Source organism: Podarcis liolepis (assembly GCF_965112155.1).
Source record: "Podarcis liolepis genome assembly, chromosome: 12".
In the NCBI taxonomy this organism is placed as follows: Eukaryota; Metazoa; Chordata; class Lepidosauria; order Squamata; family Lacertidae; genus Podarcis; species Podarcis liolepis.
Genome location: NC_139563.1, coordinates 59,457,054 through 59,481,354, shown reverse-complemented (window position 1 = coordinate 59,481,354; position 24,301 = coordinate 59,457,054). Strand labels below are relative to the sequence as shown.

At 43.5% G+C, this 24,301-nt stretch overlaps 2 protein-coding genes and 1 long non-coding RNA gene across 12 annotated transcripts in view; 1 reads left to right on the top strand and 2 right to left on the bottom strand.

Annotated features, from left to right (window-relative positions):
• Positions 1-2,368, top strand: part of EZH2 (enhancer of zeste 2 polycomb repressive complex 2 subunit) — a 70,357-nt gene extending 67,989 nt beyond the window's left edge. For all 8 annotated transcript variants that reach the window (XM_083468789.1, XM_083468792.1, XM_083468787.1 and 5 more), the window contains 4 exons: positions 787-868; positions 1,356-1,436; positions 1,561-1,645; positions 2,046-2,368. In XM_083468789.1, coding sequence (XP_083324915.1) covers positions 787-868; positions 1,356-1,436; positions 1,561-1,645; positions 2,046-2,106 — 309 coding nt within the window. In that variant the 3' untranslated portion in view covers positions 2,107-2,368. The remainder of the gene's footprint in view (positions 1-786; positions 869-1,355; positions 1,437-1,560; positions 1,646-2,045) is intronic.
• LOC310690225 overlaps positions 1-24,301 on the bottom strand; it is a 121,304-nt gene that overhangs the window by 64,251 nt on the left and 32,752 nt on the right. The gene's annotated exons all lie outside the window — the stretch shown is intronic.
• CUL1 (cullin 1) overlaps positions 4,841-24,301 on the bottom strand; it is a 45,885-nt gene continuing 26,424 nt past the window's right edge. For all 3 annotated transcript variants that reach the window (XM_083468782.1, XM_083468784.1, XM_083468783.1), the window contains 16 exons: positions 23,693-23,856; positions 22,327-22,489; positions 19,717-19,847; positions 18,693-18,800; positions 18,499-18,605; positions 17,172-17,220; positions 16,676-16,807; positions 13,553-13,670; positions 13,044-13,120; positions 11,247-11,378; positions 10,169-10,261; positions 9,507-9,554; positions 9,339-9,421; positions 8,429-8,534; positions 6,731-6,844; positions 4,841-5,434 (listed from right to left, as the gene is read on the bottom strand). In XM_083468782.1, the coding sequence (XP_083324908.1) occupies positions 5,354-5,434; positions 6,731-6,844; positions 8,429-8,534; positions 9,339-9,421; positions 9,507-9,554; positions 10,169-10,261; positions 11,247-11,378; positions 13,044-13,120; positions 13,553-13,670; positions 16,676-16,807; positions 17,172-17,220; positions 18,499-18,605; positions 18,693-18,800; positions 19,717-19,847; positions 22,327-22,489; positions 23,693-23,856 (1,706 nt within the window). In that variant the 3' untranslated portion in view covers positions 4,841-5,353. The remainder of the gene's footprint in view (positions 5,435-6,730; positions 6,845-8,428; positions 8,535-9,338; positions 9,422-9,506; positions 9,555-10,168; positions 10,262-11,246; positions 11,379-13,043; positions 13,121-13,552; positions 13,671-16,675; positions 16,808-17,171; positions 17,221-18,498; positions 18,606-18,692; positions 18,801-19,716; positions 19,848-22,326; positions 22,490-23,692; positions 23,857-24,301) is intronic.

Sequence of the window (24,301 nt, the reverse complement as noted above, 5' to 3'; positions counted from 1 at the left end):
AGAGACGGCAGGGACAGATGTGAAAAAGAGAGTAACTTGATTTTTATGCTGTTGGTGCAGATAGCCTAAAGCAGTAGCAGACTTGCAAATGCTGACGGAATGTGGTGGTAGAGGATGATAAATTACTATTTTTTAAAAAATCCCACTTTCCTATTTACATGATAAGATGCCTTTCAGGGTGTACCAATAAGCAATACAAGTCTTCAATAAAAATGTATCAACTTTATTGTTTTAACAGGTCAGCATGAAGTACTGCATGCCAAGGTTTAAACTGAGTATTAGGATACTCTTTCCCTATAATCTTATTAAAAGTCGGTTTTGGCATGCAACTGCTGGAAATATCTAAATATAGTGTTACCTTGTTTCCCGAACTCAATCCATTCTGGAAGTCCGTTCAACTTGTAAAACGTTCATAAACCAAGGCGCAGCTTCCAATTGGTTGATTAGCCCTGGAAACAATGCTGACAGCCGAAATTGACATTTGGGTTCCAAAAAATGTTCGCAAACTTACTTCCGGGTTTGCGCCATTCGGGAGCCGATTTGTTTGGGAGCCAAGCCATTTAGGAACCAAGGTACCTCTGTATCTGAATGCACCTGCCTAGAAGGCACACAGGTTTGATCCGGCTTTGAGTCCTGTGAGACTTTCTGCAAAAGTTGCCAAAAGGCAGTTTCTCTACTCAACTGCTGAATCAGCAATCGTGTAAAGATAGCTGGTAATTTGGGGGATGAGAGACAGTTCTGTTTGTGCATGTTACCAAAACAATGTCAAAAAAATCTTCCTTTCAGATAATTTCTCAGGATGAAGCAGACAGACGAGGCAAAGTATATGACAAATATATGTGCAGTTTTCTCTTCAATCTGAATAATGGTATGTGTGCTACTCTTAATCCCTCCACTATTTAGCCTCTCTTGGGATATGAAAAATTGCTTGTTTTCATGTGACTGTTTCCAGCCAAGTGCATCCTCAGGTTTCAGACAGTAGGAGGGGCATGGTATCAGAACAGCATTTATATTTAAATTAGTTACCTTGTTGGGGGTGTCAACATTTAGTCCAGACTTGCATAGATCGTCACAGCAAACCTTTTTAGGTGGTGTGATAAACAAGGCTGGTATATAAGGAAAGCAGAGCCGTGACGTAGCCTGTGGGGGTGGGGGCACAGGAGTGGTTGCTGCTGAAAACAGCTTCTCCATGTGAACCAGGAAGTGACCTCTCCAGAGAATGGAACATCTTTTCTTACCTCTGCGGCTGCAATCTCCTGGGTGACAGTCTTCCAGATAGCAATTTCAGTGAATATTGCCATAGTATCCATTTTTCAGTCTGTTGCAGACATTTTAACAACAGTCTTTTTATTTAGATTTTGTGGTTGATGCAACAAGGAAGGGTAACAAAATAAGATTTGCAAACCATTCAGTCAATCCCAACTGCTATGCAAAAGGTGAGTGTTTATACATTTTATGGGAGTATAGCTAAATGAGCAAGGAATCCGATTAGCACTCAAGATATTTAAAAAGGAGAGAGGTTTATAAAGCCTTGCACCAACTTCACTTTTTGTTTTACAGTTATGATGGTTAATGGAGATCACAGAATAGGCATATTTGCTAAGCGAGCCATTCAGACTGGTGAAGAACTGTTTTTTGATTATAGGTATGTATAGCGTGTTCAATACCAACCACATTTCTCATTCAACAGCCCAAATTTATCAAGTGTTTCAGTGTGTAGGTCTTGGGAATGCAACCTGCTGATCACTTTACCAAGAAGGAAATGCCGAAAGTGTGGTAGCCAAAGAACTAGCAGATGACAGAAATGATTGACTACAGGAGTCATTTCTGTGCCACCCAGAAAATGTTTCTGTCCTGACACCCAACAGCACTTGCTCCAGTCTGGGGTCTTCCACAACTGCCCTGCTAATCTGACTTGACTTATGTAGAGGTTTTGAGTGGTAAACTCAATTTGCAGACAAATTGCTTTTCATCTTTATTTTTCCTTTTATTTTGACACTTTAGAAACTCCTAAATCTAACAAATCATTTTGTACTTTGTTTCAGATACAGCCAGGCTGATGCCCTCAAGTATGTAGGCATTGAAAGAGAAATGGAGATCCCTTGATACCAACTACCTCTTCTATAAAACAGCTGCCTTATCTTCAGGAGTTTCTAGTACTGTGGGCAATTTTTTTGAAGATTGAATTGATGCAATTTCAAATGCAGAATTTGCAAAGTACTGTACCTGTAATTTATAGTGACAAATTTTAAATCAACTTTTTATTGCCTTCTCACCAGCTGCAACCCTGTTTTGTACCATTGAACTTTTGCAATAATGCAGTATGGTACATTTTTAAACCTTGAATAAAGGATACTTGAACTTTGAATTTAAGTGGTCTACTTCCATCATTAATCCAGGTCCAAGGCTGGATGAAAGTGTGTTTGAGCTTTTGGGTGAGAAAAAGCTCATGTTAGGTACTCACCATGACAGATCAAACTGAATGTAATTGATTCTCCTGTAGTAAAGCCTGTAACTATCGTTTGCAGCTACTGCTAGCAAACTGTCCCGGCTCCAGAAAGGAAGAATGTTGAATCAAAAACATACTTGAGCTTACAGCCGGGGTGGATTCAACCTAAGATGACAAGAATCAGCATGCTTGGGAGGCATAGGTTCAAATCCATGAACCCCCATGAAACTTTCACCAGTAACCACTCTTCATGTGATTTTTTTAAGCAGAGGTTGGAAGGCCACCTGTCCTGGATGCTTTAGTTGAAGATTCCTGAATTACAGTGGGTTGGACTAGATGACCCTCGGGGTCACTTCCAACTTTGATTCTATCATCACTCTTACAGGTTTGCAATTTTCATCCCTTTTCCCATCTTCAATCAACAGCACAATGAGCAGTGAGGGCCTCAAGTATAGCTGTCCTTGATCACACAGCTGACTTTGTCTCCCTAAACATCTGCTTGATTGTAGAGGATAAATGTTTTCATAATTTTGTGACATTTGACATTTATCCACTGAACTTAAACTATCAAATGCATCTTTGGGAAGTCATCTCTGTAAAGCACCCAACAAATAAGAACTAATTTTAAATCTTCCCAGAATATCCAAAGATTTGTGTATTATCACAGAATCATCCAACCTCTCCTTAAAAACCTCCAAGGAAGGCACTGGCTGTTGACGTTCAGGAGCAGGCTGGTTAGACTTGGGCGAACTGAGCAGGCATCAGGATACATAATAGGAGCTTGAAGAAGGGATAGCTGCAGAATCTGGGTAGACTCGCACAATTTGGCTGAGCTTGCCCCAAGAAATGCCTCCACCTTTGTAGTACTTCTGTAGTAGTAAACAAAACAGGAGGAAGGGAGGCATCAGGTTCATGACAGGCTCCCTGTTGTTACTGGAAGGATCAATGAAGTGCTGAAGCAGCTGCTGCTTTAGAAAAGGCAAATTTGCAGTGTGTTTTGGTGGCAGCAGGGACACGGGTGGTGCTGTGGGTTAAACCACAGAGCCTAGGACTTGCCAATCAGAAGGTTGGCGGTTCGAATGCCCATGACTGGGTGAGCTCCCTTTGCTCGGTCCCAGCTCCTGCCAACCTAGCAGTTTGAAAGCACGTCAAAGTGCAAGTAGATAAATAGGTACCGCTCCAGCGGGAAGGTAAACGGTGTTTCCGTGCGCTGCTCTGGTTCGCCAGAAGCAGCTTAGTCATGCAGGCCACATGACCAGGAAGCTGTATGCCGGCTCCCTCAGCCAATAAAGCGAGATGAGCGCCGCAACCCCCGAGTCGGCCATGACTGGACCTAATGGTCAGGGGTTCCCTTTACCTTTGGTGGCAGCAAGCCTTATTCCAAGCAATGAGATTGGGTGTATCACAGCAACCGTGTTTGAGACAGCCACCATAGCAGGCCTCACAGATGACCAGGGTTGTTCTAGAGAATGAGGCAGCTGCCATTAAGCTGTTAAAAACAAGTGTGGCTGCTGCCAAGTCAGCACACACACTTGAGAATCATGAAACACACAGTATTAGTTATAAGGACTGAAGTAAAAAGCAGAGGCTTAAAAAAATCAGCTGCCCGTATAAAAAGCAGGAAATGGACCTACTTCAGTGGCCCTACTTCCTTGAATCTGTGTGCATTTCCTGCCTTGTACGCTAGGTAGCCACAATAGCCCCTTTGATGGACCATCATCCACTAAGAATGCTCCAACCATTAAGTTCAATAACCTGAACAATCTTAATTGGCATAGATTTACTATTAAAAACTGAAATCATTTTAACTTAGGTCCAAATTTCTACCTGATTTCTATGCAGTGTTTATATGCAACTGACAAACTTTAAAATTTCTAAAAATTAGAATTGCTCAAAGCTGTCTCTGAATGACCATGAACTGTGTTCATAGCATCTTGTCATGAGTCACTATGCTTGAAGTTTGAATCATCTGTAATGCCATGTCACATGTCCCTGTATCTGTAAATAATCATGGTGAGTTTCCATATACAGTACCATCCTGGGGCTTTAAAGCCAGTGTGTGTAATATGGCCAGGCAGCTGCTTGTGTGCCCCACATATGCTAAATATCACATGCCCCCATACCTGATGATTATGATGATGTATTCATCCACCTGGGTATAACTGGTGATTCTATGAAAGGGCATGATTATTGGGAAAAGGTGGATTTGTAACACCAATATTAATTTCAGATGGCAGGTGGATTTTCTGGCCAAGGAAATATTCCTTTAAACTCCCTCTCACTTTTCACATTGCAATAAAAGTTTTGGGCAAACTTCACTTTTCCAGTACCTGCAACCAGACTTTGATATCACTAGAAGCAATACGAAAAGCAAAACAGGACTAGTTTATCTGGCTTTCATAATTATACCTTTTATTTACATTTAAGAAAGAACTCATGGAACTTAACAATAAAACCAAATGCAACTTGTACAGAAAGTTTTAAGTTTTTATTTATCACACATTAAAAAATGAAACACACTATACAAATGATTTTATAGCAGATTACACATGGGCCAAATTAGACTCTCTCAAACTGCTGCCAACATGTATGTATAAATGCTGCCTGGCAACAACTGTTGCTGTATAGCCAATGTATTGATTTAAATGCAAGTAGCATGCAACCCCCAAGGGAGGTTTCAGATTCCTTTCTGTTCTTAAATTAGGTTAAATGGCATTGGTGTCCATATTTACATACTTGAAATGTATCAATCCTGAGCAGGTCTGATGTAATTCCAAGGCTGGCAGATGGAAGTCCTAGTCTTGGTTATAAAAATGGAGGTCCAGACGGCAGCAGGCCAACAAGTTCTGTTCTCATTTCTTCAATCACTTAACTACTTGCCACCCAGACAGCTGCTGAGAACCGTTAAGCCAAGTAACTGTAGGTGTCCTTCTCGCCATCCACTCGCTCCAAGTATTCCTTCTCTATTAGAATGTCAATGCACTTCTGAAAACAGAAAGATGTGACATTGGTCATAGCCATTTTAGGAAAAAGAAAAAAGTACCGCACTTTTCTGTCTATAAGACACCACCTATTTTTGGGGAGTCCAATTTAAGAAAATGGGGCGAGATCTATCCGTGTATAAGAAGACCCCAAATTTTGGACATTATTTTTTAGGGGGAAAGCCTAGTCTTATATACAGAAAAATACAGTATGTAAACTACAGCACTATGCTGTAGTACAACTTCAGTACTGTAGTATTTTTTTAATGGGACTTAGGTAGCAATAGAGGGGGAACAGGCTAGAGGCAGTAGCACCAGCATCCCAAGTCTGAACCAAGTTAAATGTCCTCAGAGACGACATAAGCGCAGCAGGCACTGCATGGAGCCAGAGGCTTCTGCTGGGTCTCATCTGAGCAGCACAGGAGTACAGTCAGCCCACAACTTAGACACATTTAGCTTGTGCGCAATCATTTTCACATGCTTGGCAAAATAGTAATAAATAAAAAGAGGGTGGGCATCTGGGGGAAAAAGACTTTGGGCAATCCCACCTGCCATTGCTACCAATGTATTTTGACTATACGCAATTCTGGCTTTAGGCGCGATCCCCTGTGTAAGTTGAGGGCTTACTATATCCAAAAAAGAATTTACAGTCACGGGAAAAAGAAAGCACACCCTTGAATCCTATGGTTTTACATGTGAGGGTATAATAACAATCATCTGCTCCTTAGGTCAGTTTGCCAAAATTGCAGTTTTTCCTTGCCACTGCCCCACGACCCCGAGCACTGAAATGCAAGACGAAGCTGCCTTCTAGCAATCGTGGCTCTACCTCCGTATTGTCTACACTGACTGGGCAGCTTGTGTCCAGAGAAGGAGCAAACTGGTAGTGTGGAGAGAGAGAGAGAGAGAGAGGTCACCCAGAACTTGTAGCCACACGTGACCAACCCACCAAAAATGCACTAACCAGCTTCTAGACAAGCACAGACTACAGATGCTGATTTTATTTCTTGGATTTGCTGCAGAAAATCCATATTTAAATAGCATAGTATGAGCCGTGATTTGGATGAAGGTGATGTGAGATTAGACACTATGGAAACCTGTTGTGTGGAAGCACCCTTTAAAGTGTTGCTGAAAGTTTTACATTGAAATATAATGAAACAGGATCAGACAGTGTCATAATTCTACTTGAAGCTTGGTATATTTTATGCTAATCCCTATTTTTCTGTATGTGGAAAGAGCTGCAGATGCATACTTCAGGAGAAAGATTTGTTTTTCCAACTACAAGATGGCTCTTTAGACAAACCTTTATTACTGGAACTCGTGGCTTGAACCTTGATGACAGTTGTGTGAGAACTTCTCCCAGCAACTGCTGGTGCTTCAGGACTTTTCTCATCTTCATAATCCTTACAATGGCAGCCTAGCATGCAAAGGGGGGGGGGGGAGAGAATCGTTTTAGTCATCCAAGATCAGCCACTGGTTACCAAAGACTTTTGACCAATCACAATTGTTATTATGGAGACCGTGTTTTATAGAAAAACAAATCAATTTGGCTGTAGGAACATTTCAGCAGAAATGGCCAATTTTACAGATTTCCCCCCTTCTTACTTTATTTCATAAAATTTATATACTGCAGTTTAAATGTTGCTCACTTATGTGTTTGGAACACACAATTTAAAATTCCTAGATGGCAGAATATTTCCTTTATAATATCACCTGAATTAAGTACCATATATACTTGAGTATAAGCCAACCCGAATATAAGCCAAGGCACCTAATTTTAGCACAAAAAACTGGGAAAACTTATTGACTCAAGTATAAGCCTGTTCACCACACCACAAACCTGGTGGTGGTGACAAAGGCAGAGGAGGAGGAAGGAACAGCCCGAAAAGGCTCCTTTCAGGCCACTCGTCCCTCTGCCGCTCGCAAGAGCAGGCATAGGAGCCGCGGTTGGGAGAGGCGCAGTGCAGCGCAGTGCCTCTCCCAATCGTGGCTCCTGTGCCTGCCCTTGCAAGAGGCGGGCGACAGGTCCAACGGTGAGAAAGGGCTCCTTTCAGGCCACTCGTCCCTCCGCCGCCACCAGCCGCCTCACTTGAATGTAAGCCAAGGGGGGCTTTTTCAGCATAAAAAATGTGCTGAAAAAGTCGACTTATACTTGCGTATATATGGTAAATTTAAAAGCCAGCTCTGCATTAGATATCCCACAAGATCAATGAGCAATTCCCTCAATCTAGTCAAGAGACTGACCTCCCCCCTGGCTGTTGCCTGGAGGAACCTGCCCTTTGGGACGGAGAGCTGGAAGTTAATGTGGGAGTCACTAAAATACCTGGGCAAGTGACGCCATTCTACTGCCTCAAAAAACCTTTTTGTCTGTTTATTTAGATAAGCTGAAGCAGACATGTACTGTTATATGTACATTTGCTTTAAAAACTGTTGGTATTCATTTTATTATGTCTACTGTTTCTAAAATGTTTTCACTGCCATTTTAACGAGCATTGTATACCATTTTATAAAAAGTATTTAAATCCTGCAGGACTGCATTCTGTCCCATGGACACCTGAACAGCAGCAGGCATGTTCTGCGTGCAAAAGGGCCCTGCTCAATCCGGGGCCTCAGGCAGCTGGCCTGGGAAAGACTGGAGGTTTTCAAGAGCCTCTCTGAACAGACCAGGGCGAGATGGAGCAATGGGTCCAACTCTGGCATTTTCCTTTCTGCTTATAGCCATGAATCTGTACACTTCTGACACAAACCTCTGCCCAATATGTTACAATCCTGGGAATGAAGCCCCTTTAGCTCTTGTGGGGCTCCTCCAAAAAGAGTCTTCTGTAATTTCACTTTGCTAATCACCAATATTAACCACTGCAGAGGTAAGTTCTGATAAAAGCAAAATTATTTCATAATTCTGCCAGCCATGAGAACAAAGAGAATCCCACTAGATAAAGATCAGCAATGTTCAGAACTTCTGCACATGCTCCAAGTTCCTGAGCTACCTATTCCAAGTCACCTGGATTAGTAGTTTTCGGTCTTCCTCTATATTCTTATGTGTAGCTTCCTGTTCTTGTTTCTGCTCAGTCTTCATTGGCACATTAATGTTCACTCGCAATTTTTTGCTGCCAGGAGAAAGGCAGATAAATTACTTTACAACACACAGATAAAGAAAAACAACAACTATAGAACTACCTAGAAATTTTACTAGATAAAAAATGTATGAGCCCTATTCCACTTACTGGCTTTGCCTTTTTACTTTTCACTTTGGTGCATTGAGGAATGTTCTCCTTTGGCCGAGGGCTGCAGGCATCCTGGGGGGACCACAGCCTCTCCTTTCCCCCCTCCCCAGCACACAGGCTCCCTCCCTCCCTCAGCCACTCATTCTCCCTCTCCAACTCCCAGGCCACTGCCTGCCTAGGTGCTCCTGGGCAAGAGAATGCCAGAAGGTCTTCTCGCAGATTCAAAAGGCTTTTTACCCCAATCATTAATTTTATTATTATTATTTATTAAATTTGTAAAGGTAAAGGACCCCTGACAGTTAAGTCCAATCGTGGACTCTGGGGTTGCGGCGCTGATCTCGCTTTACTGGCCAAGGGAGTAAACATTTGTCCGCACACAGTTTTTCCGGGTCATGTGGCCAACATGACTAAGCCACTTCTGGCGAACCAGAGCAACACACAGAAACGCCATTTACCTTCCCGCCGGAGTGGTACCTATTTATCTACTTGCACTTTGACGTGCTTTCAAACTGCTAGGTTGGCAGGAGCTGGGACAGAACAATGGGCGCTCACGAGGTCTTTCAAAATTCATTCACTGTGAAACAGCATTTCAAATTCTAAAAATATACTGCAACAAATTACACAGTTCTAAGAAAGAAATCTTCTATGGTTATGCATAAATGGTTTATATTAGTTGATCTTCCTTACTTTTTGTAACCAAGATAAAGTTTTATTAAGGTATCTGGCTTCAACTCCACCTCGTCAACATTTGCATTTTCATCTTCCAACACCTACAAACAAAAGAAACAATGCAGGAAAAAGTTGTCAACAAATCATTTCTCTCACATCCTACCCCAGCAAATCAAGAAGACTTACCAGCAACTTTGACTTTAGCAAAATCTGTAGAACTTGTCCCAAAATATCCTAAAAGACAAAGGGAAGGGGGAAATATTAGTCCTTCATCCCATTTATAGTTAGGAGCACACATACTTATTTTGCAGCCGATGGGGAAGAAAGCAGAGTGCTTCTCTGCAAGCGCATAGGTGCATTAGTGTGTTAGGTTTCCCCTCCCTCAAATATTATACCCTAAAGAAAGACAAAATTAAGAAAAGCAAAATGCCATCCTGGGCTCTGCACTGTGAAGAAGGGCCAGATATAAAATGAACAATATAAAATTCCACAAAAGTGGAATGGTGCAGATTAAGTATTTTACTTCACTTCTACTAGATATGGGATAGGTCAAAGAGTTTATTATCCAGGGCGCTCCAGCTCTACCTTCCTCAACCAAATCCAACAAGAACCCTTTTATGGCTTTGAAGGTTTCACCATATTAATGTCTTTCTAGCCTGCCATTAGTCATCAGAGCTAGGAAGCCTGCTTTCTTTTTAAAATGAAAGACGAAATTGTCAAGATATAAATTTTGGAATAAAAAAAAGCCTCCAAGAGTGCAATAAAAGCGAGGATATTGTTGGGTTTCCAGAGGCCTACAGCAAAAACAAATGCTTGGGAAACCTACTGCGAACGTAACAAACGCTTACCATTTTTATCTGAGTACTGTCTGTCAGTTGTTGAACAGTGTAAGCATCTTCTGTGTTATATTGCAGCAAGATTGCCATTTGGAATGTAGATGCCTTTGAGGAAAAAATGGGACAAATGTTCTTTTTGAAATAAAATCCAAATTTAAGCAACTCAGAAATGATTTTACTGCTTCATACAAAAAGCAAACTCTAGAACAAACCTGTTCTCCTAGACTCAGCTGTTCTGCTTTTTGTACAAATTCTTATTTTTAAAAACCCCTTCCTCCTAGGTACTGATCATTTTTTAAAATCTGGATTATGAATAAAAGCCTATTCATGAAATGTTCCAAAAGACTTTCTCCCCACCAAGAGCCTCAGGACACAAAGCAGACAAATGAACAGAGGAGCTCGTCTGCGTTTCAGTCCCTTTCTAAGGGCATCCAAAACAGACTTTGGATATGTCTGCTTTTATCAAACAAATGGATTCAAATGAGCCAGCTGGAAGCGTCAGCTATTTTGGCTTTAGAGAGCAGCCTTCGCCAAGGACTCCTCTAAAATCAGTGCACGGGTGCGTGTGTATGCTCAGGGCTTTGCTATGGAGAGCCGGCCAAGAGCCTTATAGGAGGGAGAACGATGCAGGGGAGGGAGAAGAAAGTAGAAAGTGGCTATTCAAACCATTAACGGGCAGCATAAAAATGAATCTGGGGAGAGCTGCAGCTCCTGTGTCTCACTCCTTTGCACCAAACCAAACCTCACTCCAGCCTGCATACTTCCTTATTCTGGGAGATATAGCAGCTTCCGCAAGCTGCTCTCCATATGCAAACGTAACTCTAAGAGCAGCAGTCAAGTACGGATTTCTAAATTTGTGGAATTGACTCTCACAAGAGCTAGTGGACTCTCCTCCCTTGGAGGTTTTTAAGCAGAGGTTGCGTGGCCACCTGTCCTGGATGCTTTGGCTGAGATTCCTGCATTGCTGGGGGTTGGACTAGATGACCCTGGGGTCCCTTCCAACTCTACAATCCTATGATCCTACGAACTCTATACTCAGTTACTGATACTTGTAGAACCTTTGTATCAACAGCACAAGGGTGCACCTTACCTGTAAAGTGTATCTGTTTTTGAAGCAATTGGTAACCAGTTCCCCTTTGGAGAGCTGATACAACCAGGTCAGTTTTCTTCCACTATGGCGACTAGCGTAAAAAGCAGTAAATCTCTGGTAACTGCGCTCCAGCTACATATTGCAAAGCAAAGCAAAAACACAGCCATGTAAATGTCACGTTTTCAGCCTTATTTTACCAACCTAGTTTTAAAACCAGATTAGACCTTTTATCAGCATGTCTTCATAGAAAAACTAAAGGGCATTTGCAATATGCATGTAATAGAATTGAAACAATTTGCAGTAAGCTCCTGCACTATAACAGAAAAAGCCTTTATGATGTTCCCTGGGTTCCCAACAAGGGCTTATCGCCCGGAGGTCACTAAGGTCAGTACCTCAACTGCCCCGCTGAGTTCAGACTTCCCTCAAAATACCTGCTGCCATTAGCCACTGACTTAAGAGAGCAAGAGAATTCTCCCTTTATATTTTTACTCCATTACAGCTTACCCAGACAGTTGGAGAGAGAGAGTCCCCTTGGAATCCACCCAGACCAGAAGACAGACAGTTCCGAATAAATACAGTGGTGCCTCGCAAGACGAAATTAATTCGTTCCGCGAGTTATTTTTGGTTAATGAATTTTTCGTCTTGCGAAGCACGGTGTCGGAAAAGTTTCGGAAAAGCTTCAAAAATCACCAAAAACCTCAAAAAAAGGCTACCACACCGCGTTCTATGAGTTGCTCCTCGAAGTCAAGTTGCAACTGTATTAACGGTATTAAGAAAAAGGAAACAAACTTGCAAGACGTTTTCGTCTTGCGAAGCAAGCCCATAGGGAAATTCGTCTTGCGAAGCAGCTCAAAACCCGCAAAACCCTTTCGTCTAGCGAGTTTTTCATCTTGCGAGGCATTAGTCTTGCGGGGCACCACTGTACACTAGTTTAATTAAGGGACCTAATTACATTCAGAATATGCCTTCTTTACACAGGGTTACTATAGTTCCAGATTCCTGATCTAACATAACTGCCCAGCTTATGTCACTGACCGTAATAAAAAGGGTATCTTAGGTTTCAGAATAGCATCCTATTTAAAATATAGTTTCATCCACCTCCCTTACAGCTACACTCTCCAGCCAGTTGCTCACTTTGACTCCTCCCGACATCCTCCTCCACTTCCCACTACTGTGAATACTGTGGTGGAATGAATATCCACCAGCAATTCTGCAAGAACTGCCTGGCTCTTATTGGGGAAGGCAGTCCAAAAGCAAGAACACAGAAGGCAACAGTTCCCTTTCTTTTGACTGCAGAGATTCAAGTGCTGCCTAGTACAGAAAGCAGGCTGAAACTGGACTGTTCCCGAAATGAAGTGGTTGGAACAGTAATTCATTGTAAAATCTGACCATACGCCATCACAGTTAAATGTGTTTCCCCGGAGCTCTCTGGGGTGTTGTGACTCCTGCACTGCAGGGAGTTAGACTAGATGACTCTGGAAGTCCCTTCTGACTCTACCACTCTATGATTCTTGGTCTGCTTTACATCTGTGACAGCCACCCACTAATACCCCACCATTTCAAGTGTTTAAGGAGCAATTTACAGATGGCTCTCATCCAGACTGAACACATTATAGTAAGTGCTCACTGAACTGTACACCTCATAGATGTGGGAGGCGGGGAAGCCACCTTTGTAAATTGCACAAAGCACCTTGGCTTGCTTCATTCATTCATTCATTCATTCATTCATTCATTCGTCCCACAGATTACAACTCTCATGTAAATGGAAATGCAAGCTTAAAACACTAATGCACCCACCTCTGAGGGGAGAGCAAATGCACAAGACATTTGGAAGGGCCACGATCCAGAGCTCAGAACCTGTATGCTAAAGTCCACTGCAAGAGAAAAAAGGAAAACACATATACACTCTTTCTTTCAGTATTTATATACTGAATATATAAAAACAGAGCTTTCTGTTCTTTCAAATAAAATGTATTGGGGAAGATTAAATAGGCTTATATTTAAAACTTAGGGTCTAATAGATCACATTTTGAATTACAGTGGCTCTTGCCAAATTACACCAAATATGAGCCAGTTGCACAAATAGTAGGTCCAATGCACTTTTGAGTTAACCAAACCTACAAGACTACCGACACCTCTGGCACGAGACACTTTGCTCGACTCAAACACATTTTACCAACACTTGCTTATTCTTGAGAGCAAGAATTGTCATTTCTTCAGCAATTGTTCACTTTCATCACATAAAAAAAAAGAAATATGGCTACTCAACCATTCAGGTTTTAAAACAAATAGTTAGATTAACTTACAATCCAATGGCTCCGAATTGGACAGGTGCTTTTTAAACTGTTCATTCAAGTCTTTGCTTACACCAATATCTTGGAACATCCTCTGAAGCTTTGAGGTGTACTCAAAGCCACAAGCTTGCTGTAATTAACCACAGAACAGTTTATGAGAGAGGAGAAAAGACCCACACATCTTACAGCAGGACCCAGTTTCCAAAATTATCCAATAGTAGAAGCTACCAACAACAAAACACACCTATTTAAAAAGGCGGAAATTCCAGACATAAGGCAGCCCTAGCTGAGCAGAACTAGAACAGAGCAAAGCCAACAGAAAGAGCAACCACACAGCAATAAATTTGTAACTTGTCATGGTTGAGGCCTACCTCAAGTTGCAGAAGACTGACACACAAGTGTTATGATCCCCCCTCTTGTTAATTTGACCCTACCAGTCACTGGGCTAGAATGGGTTCCTCAAAGGCAAACCTAATGGGAAAGTTGGATTGCTGCTTCACCTCACTTGTCATAGGCATGTAGACAATTGAGAAAAGCCCAGACTGTCACTTTTGTGAGCTTACTTGGGATGTGGTAGCTCAATGGCAGAGAACGAGCTTCACATGTAGAAGGTCTTTAAAAAAAAAACCCAAATGGCAGGGCTGGAAAATATCTCTGACTTGAGACTGCAGACACCAGTCAGCACTGACATACAGTGGTACCCCGCAAGACGAATGCCTCGCAAGACGGAAAACCCGCAAGACGAAAGGGTTTTCTGTTTTGGAGGCGCTTCGCAAGACGAATTTCCCTATGGGCTTGCATCGCAAGACGAAAGCCCATAGGGAAATGCTGGCGGTCGGGAGCAAAGACTTTCGCCCACAGCCGGCCTTCAGAAGAGGACCTCTTCTGAAGGCCGGCGGGGGGCAAAGGTCTTTGCTCCCCCCCGCCTGCCTTCCCCCGCGCCTGCCCCGGGCGATCTTAAAATGCTGGCGGGCAGGAGCGAAGCGTTCGCTGCCGACCCCCAGCATTTTAAAATCTCCAAGGGACAGCAGAGAAGTCTCTGTCCCGGGGAGATTTTAAAATGCTGGGGGTCGGGAGCGAAGCGTTAGCTGCCGACCCCCAGCATTTTAAAATCTCCCCGTGTCCCGGGGAGGTTTTAAAATGCTGGGGGTCGGGAGCGAAGCGCTGCCGACCCCCAGCATTTTAAAATCTCCCCGTGTCCCGGGAAGGTTTTAAAATGCTGGGGGTCGGGAGCGAAGCGTTAGCTGCCGACCCCCAGCATTTTAAAATCTCCCCCTGTCCCGGGAAGGTTTTAAAATGCTGGGGGTCGGGAGCGAAGCGCTGCCGACCCCCAGCATTTTAAAATCTCCCCGTGTCCCGGGAAGGTTTTAAAATGCTGGGGGTCAGCAGCGCTTCGCTCCCGATCCCCAGCATTTTAAAACGCTGTTCCGAAGGGGGGGGCGGGGACACCTGCCCCAGCCGCCCCACTTCGGAAAGCTGTTCCGAAGCGGGGAGGGGGGGCGGGGACACCTGCCCCAGCCGCCCCACTTCGGAACGCTGTTCCGAAGCGGGGAGGGGGGGCGGGGACACCTGCCCCAGCCGCCCCACTTCGGAAAGCTGTTCCGAAGCGGGGAGGGGGGGCGGGGACACCTGCCCCCGCCGCCCCACTTCGGAACGCTGTTCCGAAGCGGGGGGGGCGGGGACACCTGCCCCAGCCGCCCCACTTCGGAAAGCTGTTCCGAAGCGGGGAGGGGGGGCGGGGACACCTGCCCCAGCCGCCCCACTTCGGAAAGCTGTTCCGAAGCGGGGAGGGGGGGCGGGGACACCTGCCCCAGCCGCCCCACTTCGGAACGCTCTTCCGAAGCGGGGAAGGGGGGCGGGGACACCTGCCCCAGCCGCCCCACTTCGGAAAGCTGTTCCGAAGCGGGGAGGGGGGGCGGGGACACCTGCCCCAGCCGCCCCACTTCGGAAAGCTGTTCCGAAGCGGGGAGGGGGGGCGGGTACACCCGCCCCCGCTGCCCCACTTCGGAAAGCTGTTCCGAAGCGGGGAGGGGGGGCGGGGACACCCGCCCCAGCCGCCCCACTTCGGAAAGCTGTTCCGAAGCGGGGAGGGGGGGCGGGTACACCTGCCCCCGCCGCCCCACTTCGGAAAGCTGTTCCGAAGCGGGGAGGGGGGGCGGGGACACCTGCCCCCGCCGCCCCACTTCGGAACGCTGTTCCGAAGCGGGGAGGGGGGGCGGGGACACCTTCTGAAGGCGGGCAGGGGGCGAAAGTCTTTGTCCCCCCTGCCTGCCTTCCCAGGGGCTTTTAAATCGCCCCGGACAGCGGAGAAGTCCTCCGCTGTCCTGGGCGATTTTAAAATGCCGCCCGCCAGCATTTTAAGATCGCCCGGACAGCGGAGAAGTCCTCCGCTGTCCCAGCGTTTTTTAAAATGCTGGGGGTGGGAAGAAAAGCCCTTGTGTCCCCCCCCCCCCCCAGCCTTCAGAAGAGGTCCGGGGACAGACTGTCCCCGGACCTGGTCTGAAGGCGGTTTCCCTAGGAACGCATTAATTGATTTTCAATGCATTCCTATGGGAAACCGTGCATCGCAAGACGAAAAAACCGCAAGACGAAGAGACTTGCGGAACGAATTAATTTCGTCTTGCGAGGCACCACTGTATTGAATTTGATACTATACCTAAGAGCTTCATGGTTCTTGTGCTGTTTAATTATCCTGAATAACCCCCAAACTAAGACCCCGGCTGGCAGCCACTGAGCAGGCTCTTCCCAGCCACAGCCACACAAACGAATCACCAGGAGTCGCTGTGTGACAGAATTTGTAGAGGCTCTTTTGGCCTATAGATGCTTCAGCAACATTCACTAAGAAAGTTTGGTGAGCCGTTTGGAGGCTGATTACTATTCTACAGCCATCTAACTCATAGTAAAGGAAGTATGTAAGAATCCCTGTACATAAAAAAGAGAAAAATCCAACCAGCATGCTTATGTATTTTTCTCGGGATTCTTTTACTGTGGGGGTGGGGAGCCTTATTTGTCTTCCACCAGCACAGCTGACGGTCAGGGTGATGGGAACTGTATTCTAGCCCCTTCTGGAGGGGCTGCTTTGCAGTGTAATCCTGGAAAGGAAGGTGGTGAGGGAGAGGCCCAAACACAGCTCACCTTCAGTTTGGAGATCATGCTTGCCTCAGCATCATCACTAGCACTGTTCTGGTGCACAAGCCGCTTTGCCAACATTTTGGCATAGAATTTTTGAAATACGTCTTTGTCTTCAATATACTTAAAGACAACCATCTGGAAAAAGCATGTATTCTTAGTATTATTTTCTAAATGCAAACAATTCAAAAGTATTCAAAGGCAAAATCTCAACTTTCAGCTCACTAAAATATTATAACACTTTTAAAAACATTTAAGATTTCAAACACTTCAAATCTTTCAGAACATGTAGCACAATATAAATTTACATAAATGTAAGCATATACAAACCAATGTTCACTTTAATTATTTTTAAGGGTTGTAACAAATGGTTTAAAACATATGCACAGATGTTGATAAGTTTTCTTCCACAATTCTCTCAATCTTCATTCATTTTCATTCTAAAGCAGTCTGCAAAAAGAATTACTTGAATGCAGAATGCAGCTTTGAGTAAGACCCTTACCACTTGGTTGAGGGTGTCTTCAAGCTCGGCTTCCTCTGGATTCTTGGAGCTGTGGCAAAAAGGGCATCATTGTTGTTACAGTTCAACATGCTTACCATTTGCAATTCTCCTTTACTTTCCAGTACAACAAGCTCAGGATACGCACAGCTTAGCTGCAGCAATAAAGCTCTCCAAAAGGCAGCAGTTTACAACAATTAAGCAGAATCTAACCCATGGGTAGGGACGCAGGTGGCGCTGTGGGTTAAACCACAGAGCCTAGGACTTGCCGATAAGAAGGTCGGTGGTTCGAATCCCCACGACGGGTGAGCTCCTGTTGCTTGGTCCCTGCTCCTGCCACCCTAGCAGTTCGAAAGCACGGCAAAGTGCAAGTAGATAAATAGGTACCCCTCCGGCGGGAAGGTAAACGGTGTTTCTGTGTGCTGCTCTGGTTCGCCAGAAGCGGCTTAGTCATGCTGGCCACATGACCATGCTGAGCTGTACGCCGGCTCCCTCGGCCAATAAAGCGAGATGAGTGCTGCAACCCCAGAGTCGGCCACAACTGGACCTAATAGTCAGGGGTCCCTTTACCTTTACCTTAACCCATGGGTAAACTAAGGCCCGGGGGCCGGATCTGGCCCAATCACCTTCTAAATCTGGCCCACGGACGGGCTGGGAATCAGCGTGTTTTTACATGAGTAGAATGTGTGCTTTTATTTAAAATGTATCTCTGGGTTATTTGTGGGGCATAGGAATTCATTCATTCCCCCCCCCTAAATATAGTCTGCCCCCCCAAGGTCTGAGGGAGAGTGGACTGGCCCCCTGCTGAAAAAGTTTGCTGACCCTGATCTAACCGTTCCCAAGCATTGTACCAACAGGAATGTTAGTCTCCCCCAGACAAACTGGACACTGATCTCTCACTGAACTGCTGCTCCCTTACCTACCCTCTTATACTGCTGTGAGTCATGAATGAATGAACCAGGAAATCCTGCAGATATTTTAGCGCAAGATTTTTTTTAATCCTGGAAGACTGCATCCTCATTAAAGAGTACACAGTTTCAGTCTCTCCCTGTGGAAAATCCTGAGTCAAAGAGGGGCCCCAGAAAGCTAATGTAGCTGAGCATTTCTGACAGAATTTTTCTGTGTGTAAGGGATCAAAGGAGGTTAAGATGTAGGAATAACCAGACTGAAACCTACAAACAAGTTTCCCAGCTACAGGTAAAGATTAGAAGTGTGCACAAGACTCCTTGATCAACAGTTAGAATGGCATTTCATTTCATGAATGGTGTGTGAACAACTCTAGTGTACTACTGACTTGCAGAAGTCACAGAGTTCCCCATGGAACACATACCTTTTCTTTAGCAGAGAGTCACAATACCGTGCCAACAGCTCTGGGGATTTACTGGATGACTGGGCCATTTTTGTTACTGCGTTGTTATTTATAAATCGACCACAAGCCTGTGATACACACAAAGAAGTTAAACTTGCAGACATCCTCAAAATGAGTAATTATCAAGGACAACTACAAAGTTTAAGTCCATTTACCTTGTCCAGAGCAGCCACAAAGCCAGCATCATTGTTGAAAGCAGACATGACCAGTGCATTGTATTTCTTATGGACATCCAACACGGTCTGTACATACATTTTGGGATCCTAGAGATTAGAGAGGGCAATGACAAAATTGCCCTATTTCAGAATTCTCTCACAGCTACAGATTTTAGGGCAACATTTTCAGCACTTAAACAACCAACGAACAATAAAGACATTTCAAAAGCAGAACTTGACTGGGCGTTAAGTTTCAGAAAAACATACTACACTGAACTCCTCATCATTTCTTCCGACAGAAAATCCTTTAATTGCTTCACCACAATGCAAGCTCACCTTGGAGAAAGCTTAACACCCCTGGACCCTATAATATCAAATATGATTGTAAAATGTGAATCAAATAATGAGTAGTCCTCCTGACTGACAAAAAACTTCACAAAAACTTCACAAGAGTTGAGGCAGAATTCAGGAAGCTCTACGTCCGCGACTAAAGCAGTAATTGAAAATAAGATGCTCGTAGCCACGAGAGACCAGGATATCTTCAACAAGTCACTTGTCTACTTAGGGCAAGTTCACTGGCCAAGTGGCTCAGGATCTCACATACAATGACCCCCTTTCTTATCAAGAAAAAATACCCAAGGTTAGATGAAGTGAGAGCACCAGTCTATTATCCGGCAGAGATGCATTCAAGCTTTTTAAAGCCATATTTTGAAGCCATCATTTCTCTTTAGCTCAGTTTGTATCACAGCACGAGGCTACAGCTTGAGAGGTCACGGGGCACCCACCCACCCCAGCCGTAACTCCCTGCTTGCATATACTGTCACCGCCTATTACAGACCCAGTCCTGAATCAGCAAAGTTTGAAGTCCCTGTAGATATTCCTGACCCTGCAGGAAAAGTCTAGTAATTCTTACACTGCAGTTGGTCTATCTCTTCCTCTTTCAACTCCTTATCAAACCTATGGTGAATCTGGGGCAATGTGCCCAGATTCAAGATATCGAAGTTCCTTTGGAAGAAATACTTGCATTAAGAGCAGCTTCTCCACACTTTTCAATGGCAGAGAGACCCTGGCTGTGGATGTGTGTTTCCAAGAGTCTTTTCAGCTCCCCAAGGCCATCTTGGATTCGAGACACAAGGCTGTACATTCGCCCCAAGTCTGGAAAAGAGGAAACAGATCCTTTCAGTTGTATGAACGTCAGTTCTGCATCTGAGAACTGCTCAGGAAACGAGAAATACATTTGCAAACATATCAGAACCATCTAAACCAGAGCAGGACAACTTTAAAACCTTAACGCTTAAATTTAATATTGTCAATGTTATCCAAAATCATGAATAAGCAGGACAAAATATGACACTGAGTTTTAACTTGATGATGAATGACACGAGTGGTGCTCCACAGAACAGCTTCACTGAAGTTAAGGGTTCCCCTCTCAATCGCGGAATCCTGATAAATTTAAGGCACCTATAACTGGGCAGGTAAGTGAAAGAAATGTCTGTCAACCAAATCCTTCAGGAGATCTAGAGCTAGCAATCAAAAAACATTTTAAGGAAAAAGTTGATTTTGAGGGATATAAACTTTGTAGTTTTTAAAAATCAAACCACCACTGTTACAAGGCAAATGACTAAATTCTATAAGCCCACATTAAATTTATTCATCCTTTTATGGGTAACTATTACATGTTTACACTTGCTTGATGTTCTACAAAAATAGGACAATACTTGGTTACTGAATAAGGCTCAGTACTGCTCCGCACACAGTGGACTCAGTTTTAAATTGCTCAAAACCAGTGAAGTTGTGTGGAAAGCTTTTAGAGGTAATACGCATTGGTTTCATAAAATTTATTTGCAGTATAATGAATGGATATAACACAAGTCAATCTAGGCGACTACAAAATATACAATACCATTCAAATCTAAAATCAAACATAACAAACTTTTCAGGTGACTATCCCTCAGAAACAAACTTTATTGTGCGTTAGTTTTTAGTATGAAAAACATGTTAATGGTTTTGTTGTTGTTTAGTTGTTTAGTCGTGTCCGCCTCTTCGTGACCCCCTGGACCAGAGCACGCCAGGCACTCCTGTCTTCCACTGCCTCCCGCAGTTTGGTCAGACTCATGTTTGTAGCTTCGAGAACACTGTCCAACCATCTTGTCCTCTGTCGTCCCCTTCTCCTTGTGCCCTCCATCTTTCCCAACATCAGGGTCTTTTCCAGGGAGTCTTCTCTTCTCATGAGGTGGCCAAAGTATTGGAGCCTCAGCTTCACGATCTTTCCTTCCAGTGAGCACTCAGGGCTAATTTCCGTAAGAATGGATGTGTTTGATCTTCTTGCAGTCCATGGGACTCTCAGGAGTCTCCTCCAGCACCATAATTCAAAAGCATCAATTCTTTGGCGATCAGCCTTCTTGATGGTCCAGCTCTCACTTCCATACATCACTACTGGGAAAACTATGGCTTTAACTATACGGACCTTTGTTGGCAAGGTGATGTCTCTGCTTTTTAAGATGCTGTCTAGGTTTGCCATCGCCTTTCTCCCAAGGAGCAGGCGTCTTTTAATTTCGTGGCTGCTGTCACAGTGGTTTACAGTGGTTTACAGTGCCTTAATTTTCATCTTGAAAATTTAAATTATTCTGTCATGTCTAAAAATTTTCAGAAATAGTCAAATAAAAAGAAGTTTTTTTATTCTTTGCATGAAAATATACAATACACTAAGTGCATTTACTGAATTTTATCCTAAACACATATTTCAGTTCAACTAATTTTGGCTATGGGAAAAACCTGAAATATAAATAAATTAATGTAAAATGAACATGGCATCTGTTTTAAATTTGTTACCCTAAACTATATCTACTCACTGATTAATTTTATGGGGAAAAATGTGGTTTTGAACAACTGCAAAAAATTCTGCTGAAGAATTCTGCATCAGAAACTTTTCCACCCACCATCACTGACATCTGGTGACATAGCAGGAGACCTAAAACCCATCCTATAGAAAGTGTCTTGACCATTCTTTCAGGCCAAGCTATAAATAACACTTTTAGGTAAACATTTTTATTATAATGGCTTTTAAACAGCCTGGAAAGTCCATTATGTCTAACGAATACTGAAGTTTTCAATCAGACCCATGAAACTAATGTTCTATACCACACACACAAAAATTCCCCTATTTGCATATTTTTATATGCCTGTTGTCTTTGTCCATGGAGTTTTCTTGGCAGGGATACTGGAGTGGCTTGCTGGTTCCTGCTCCAGGAAGTCGTGTCACGAAGAGTCGGACACGACTAAATGACTAAACAACAACAACAACAAAATTTGCATATTTTAACCCATTTTCCTATGCTTAGCATCTGACAATTTGTCTACTAATGCAAGTGATGGTCACCTTAAAATCCTTGTCATTTAATTTTAAAAGCTATTAATCACAGAAATTGAAAGTAGATTTTTCATATGGCAAAATTACACTCCTATGAATTGTAATTCTTTGAAAAATTACAAATCAAGTGTTTTTAAATTTGTTCTTCTCCCACACACCCAATTTTATGTACATTTTAAGTAGAGGAAGCCACCCTGGGCAAAGGTCTATCACATTCTTCACATTACTCATAAATGTCTAGAAGTCAAGCTTGAGAATGCTAACCTTCATTTTTGTCAGCATCCAACAGGTTCTGAAATTCTGTATGAAATATCTCCAAGTGTTTTTCAATCAGTACTTGTTCACATTTCCGAGCCAGCTCATCTTGCGTGCTCTCGTGGAGATACACCTGGACCCTCCTCTGCTCCTCCAGGAGGCGGGCTTCGGCCTGCAAATAAGCAAAGTCTGAAATGGTCCTAACGTCCAAGTCGCAAGAAGACGCAAGTGGTTTTGCTGCTATTTCTATGATGAAATGTTATGAATTCATATTTGAAGAAGCATATTAAGAACAAGTTTTCAAACCCTTTCCCAGTGGCACGTATATGGACCTACCTTAGACTCAGATCACTTATCTATCTAGCTCAATACTGTTGAAATGGAATCAGTTTTCAACAAATCTCAGGAATTATTATTGCTGTTATTGATTATATTTCTAAGCTGCCCTTCATCCCAAAAGAACCCCAAGGTGGCATATAAAAAGGAATAAATAGAAAACAGGTGGGTCTGGGTATGAAATAATGGCTGGGGAACCCGATAACCTAAGAATCCACAAAGCACAAACTGTGCTGCTGAGTTATGTGTCACCTCCATACACTTATTTGGATCATCAGGGGTTATGCCAGTACTGGCGTGGCTGACAGTCAGCCTCTACCACAAACCACTTTCCTTTTCCTGAAGCCCTCTGACATGTGCAAAATGGGCAGCGCGAAGAGGCAGAGATTTATTGCATTTGTAGTGGGAAATGGATAAGGTAAGAACAGCAGCGGTGGCTCCTGTTATTTCTTATCTTCTCCAATCTGTGGTTGAAGTGAGAACTCAAGAGAGGAGCCTGTGAGCTGCTGGGCACCATTCTTGTCAGAGTGCCGGAAAAATAGCAGAAGGATGCTCTTTTTTAAAGAAAGGTTTTAGTAGAAAGATGGCTAACAAAGCAATCCAACCCCCCTTTGTATCGACTTTCTTTTTTGGGGGGTGGCGTAGGTTGGATCAGGCAGGCCTTCTGGCATCCACTGGCATCTTGCCACCTGCAGAGTGCTTGCCATTCCGCCTGACAACAGACAGGCAGAAAGCTCCCCATGGCTGAGCTGGGCAGGATCAGGCAAGATTCGGAGGTGGTTGTAGCGCCCAACTGGAAAGCACCCCCATCTTAGAATATAAACATTCTATATTAACGTTAGACCAGCTGACAAACGGAGAGGAGGAATTTTATACAAACAAAACCTAAACTACAGGAATTATGAAAAGAAGATGAGGGATTCAGCTTGACTAGAACTAAGTAACCCCTCGAACCTCTACCATGCAAAAACAATCCTATTACTTCTAATTCCATAAGCAGTTTCAAGATCTAGGCAGCAAGTACTGCAAGTGCACTTACTTTTTTCATGTATTCTGTAACTGGATTCTGTTGCAAAAATTCAGTGCTCTCTCTTGTGTAGAACCTCTCTGTGTCAGCAAGAAACTGAGACTCAAAGGACTCCTTATACACTGTCAGTGTAGGGCCCTTAGCAAAAGTATCATCTTCATTCAGACCTAGCTCCACTAGAAACATAGGGACAAAGCAAATAAATAAATCATACAGTTATTCTGCTGAATAGTTTGTACCTATGCCTAATGAACTGCAAAATTATCAATCCATTCAGAAAGATTCCATCAACTTTATCTAAGAATGCTGAAAGTGAGATGAAGAACCTGCACATAAAATTACAAAACTGCACACTTCTGCAGTTCAAGCCAGTCTCACAGCATAGCATATCGCCATGGCTATAAATTCTAATAATTTTGTTTTGTTTGCAGAGGTGGTTTTTAAAAGTTCAAAATGGTAAATATTTTCTCTTTTAAATTCAAGCTGTTGGAACTGCAGACAAAACTATTATTTCAGTAACTGCAGCCCAAGAACATGGATTGTGAACCTTTTCTGGCCACGAAGCCACATCTTCGTCTTGCCAGCTCCTGACACAGTGATGTCAGGGGATGCTTCTCTTTC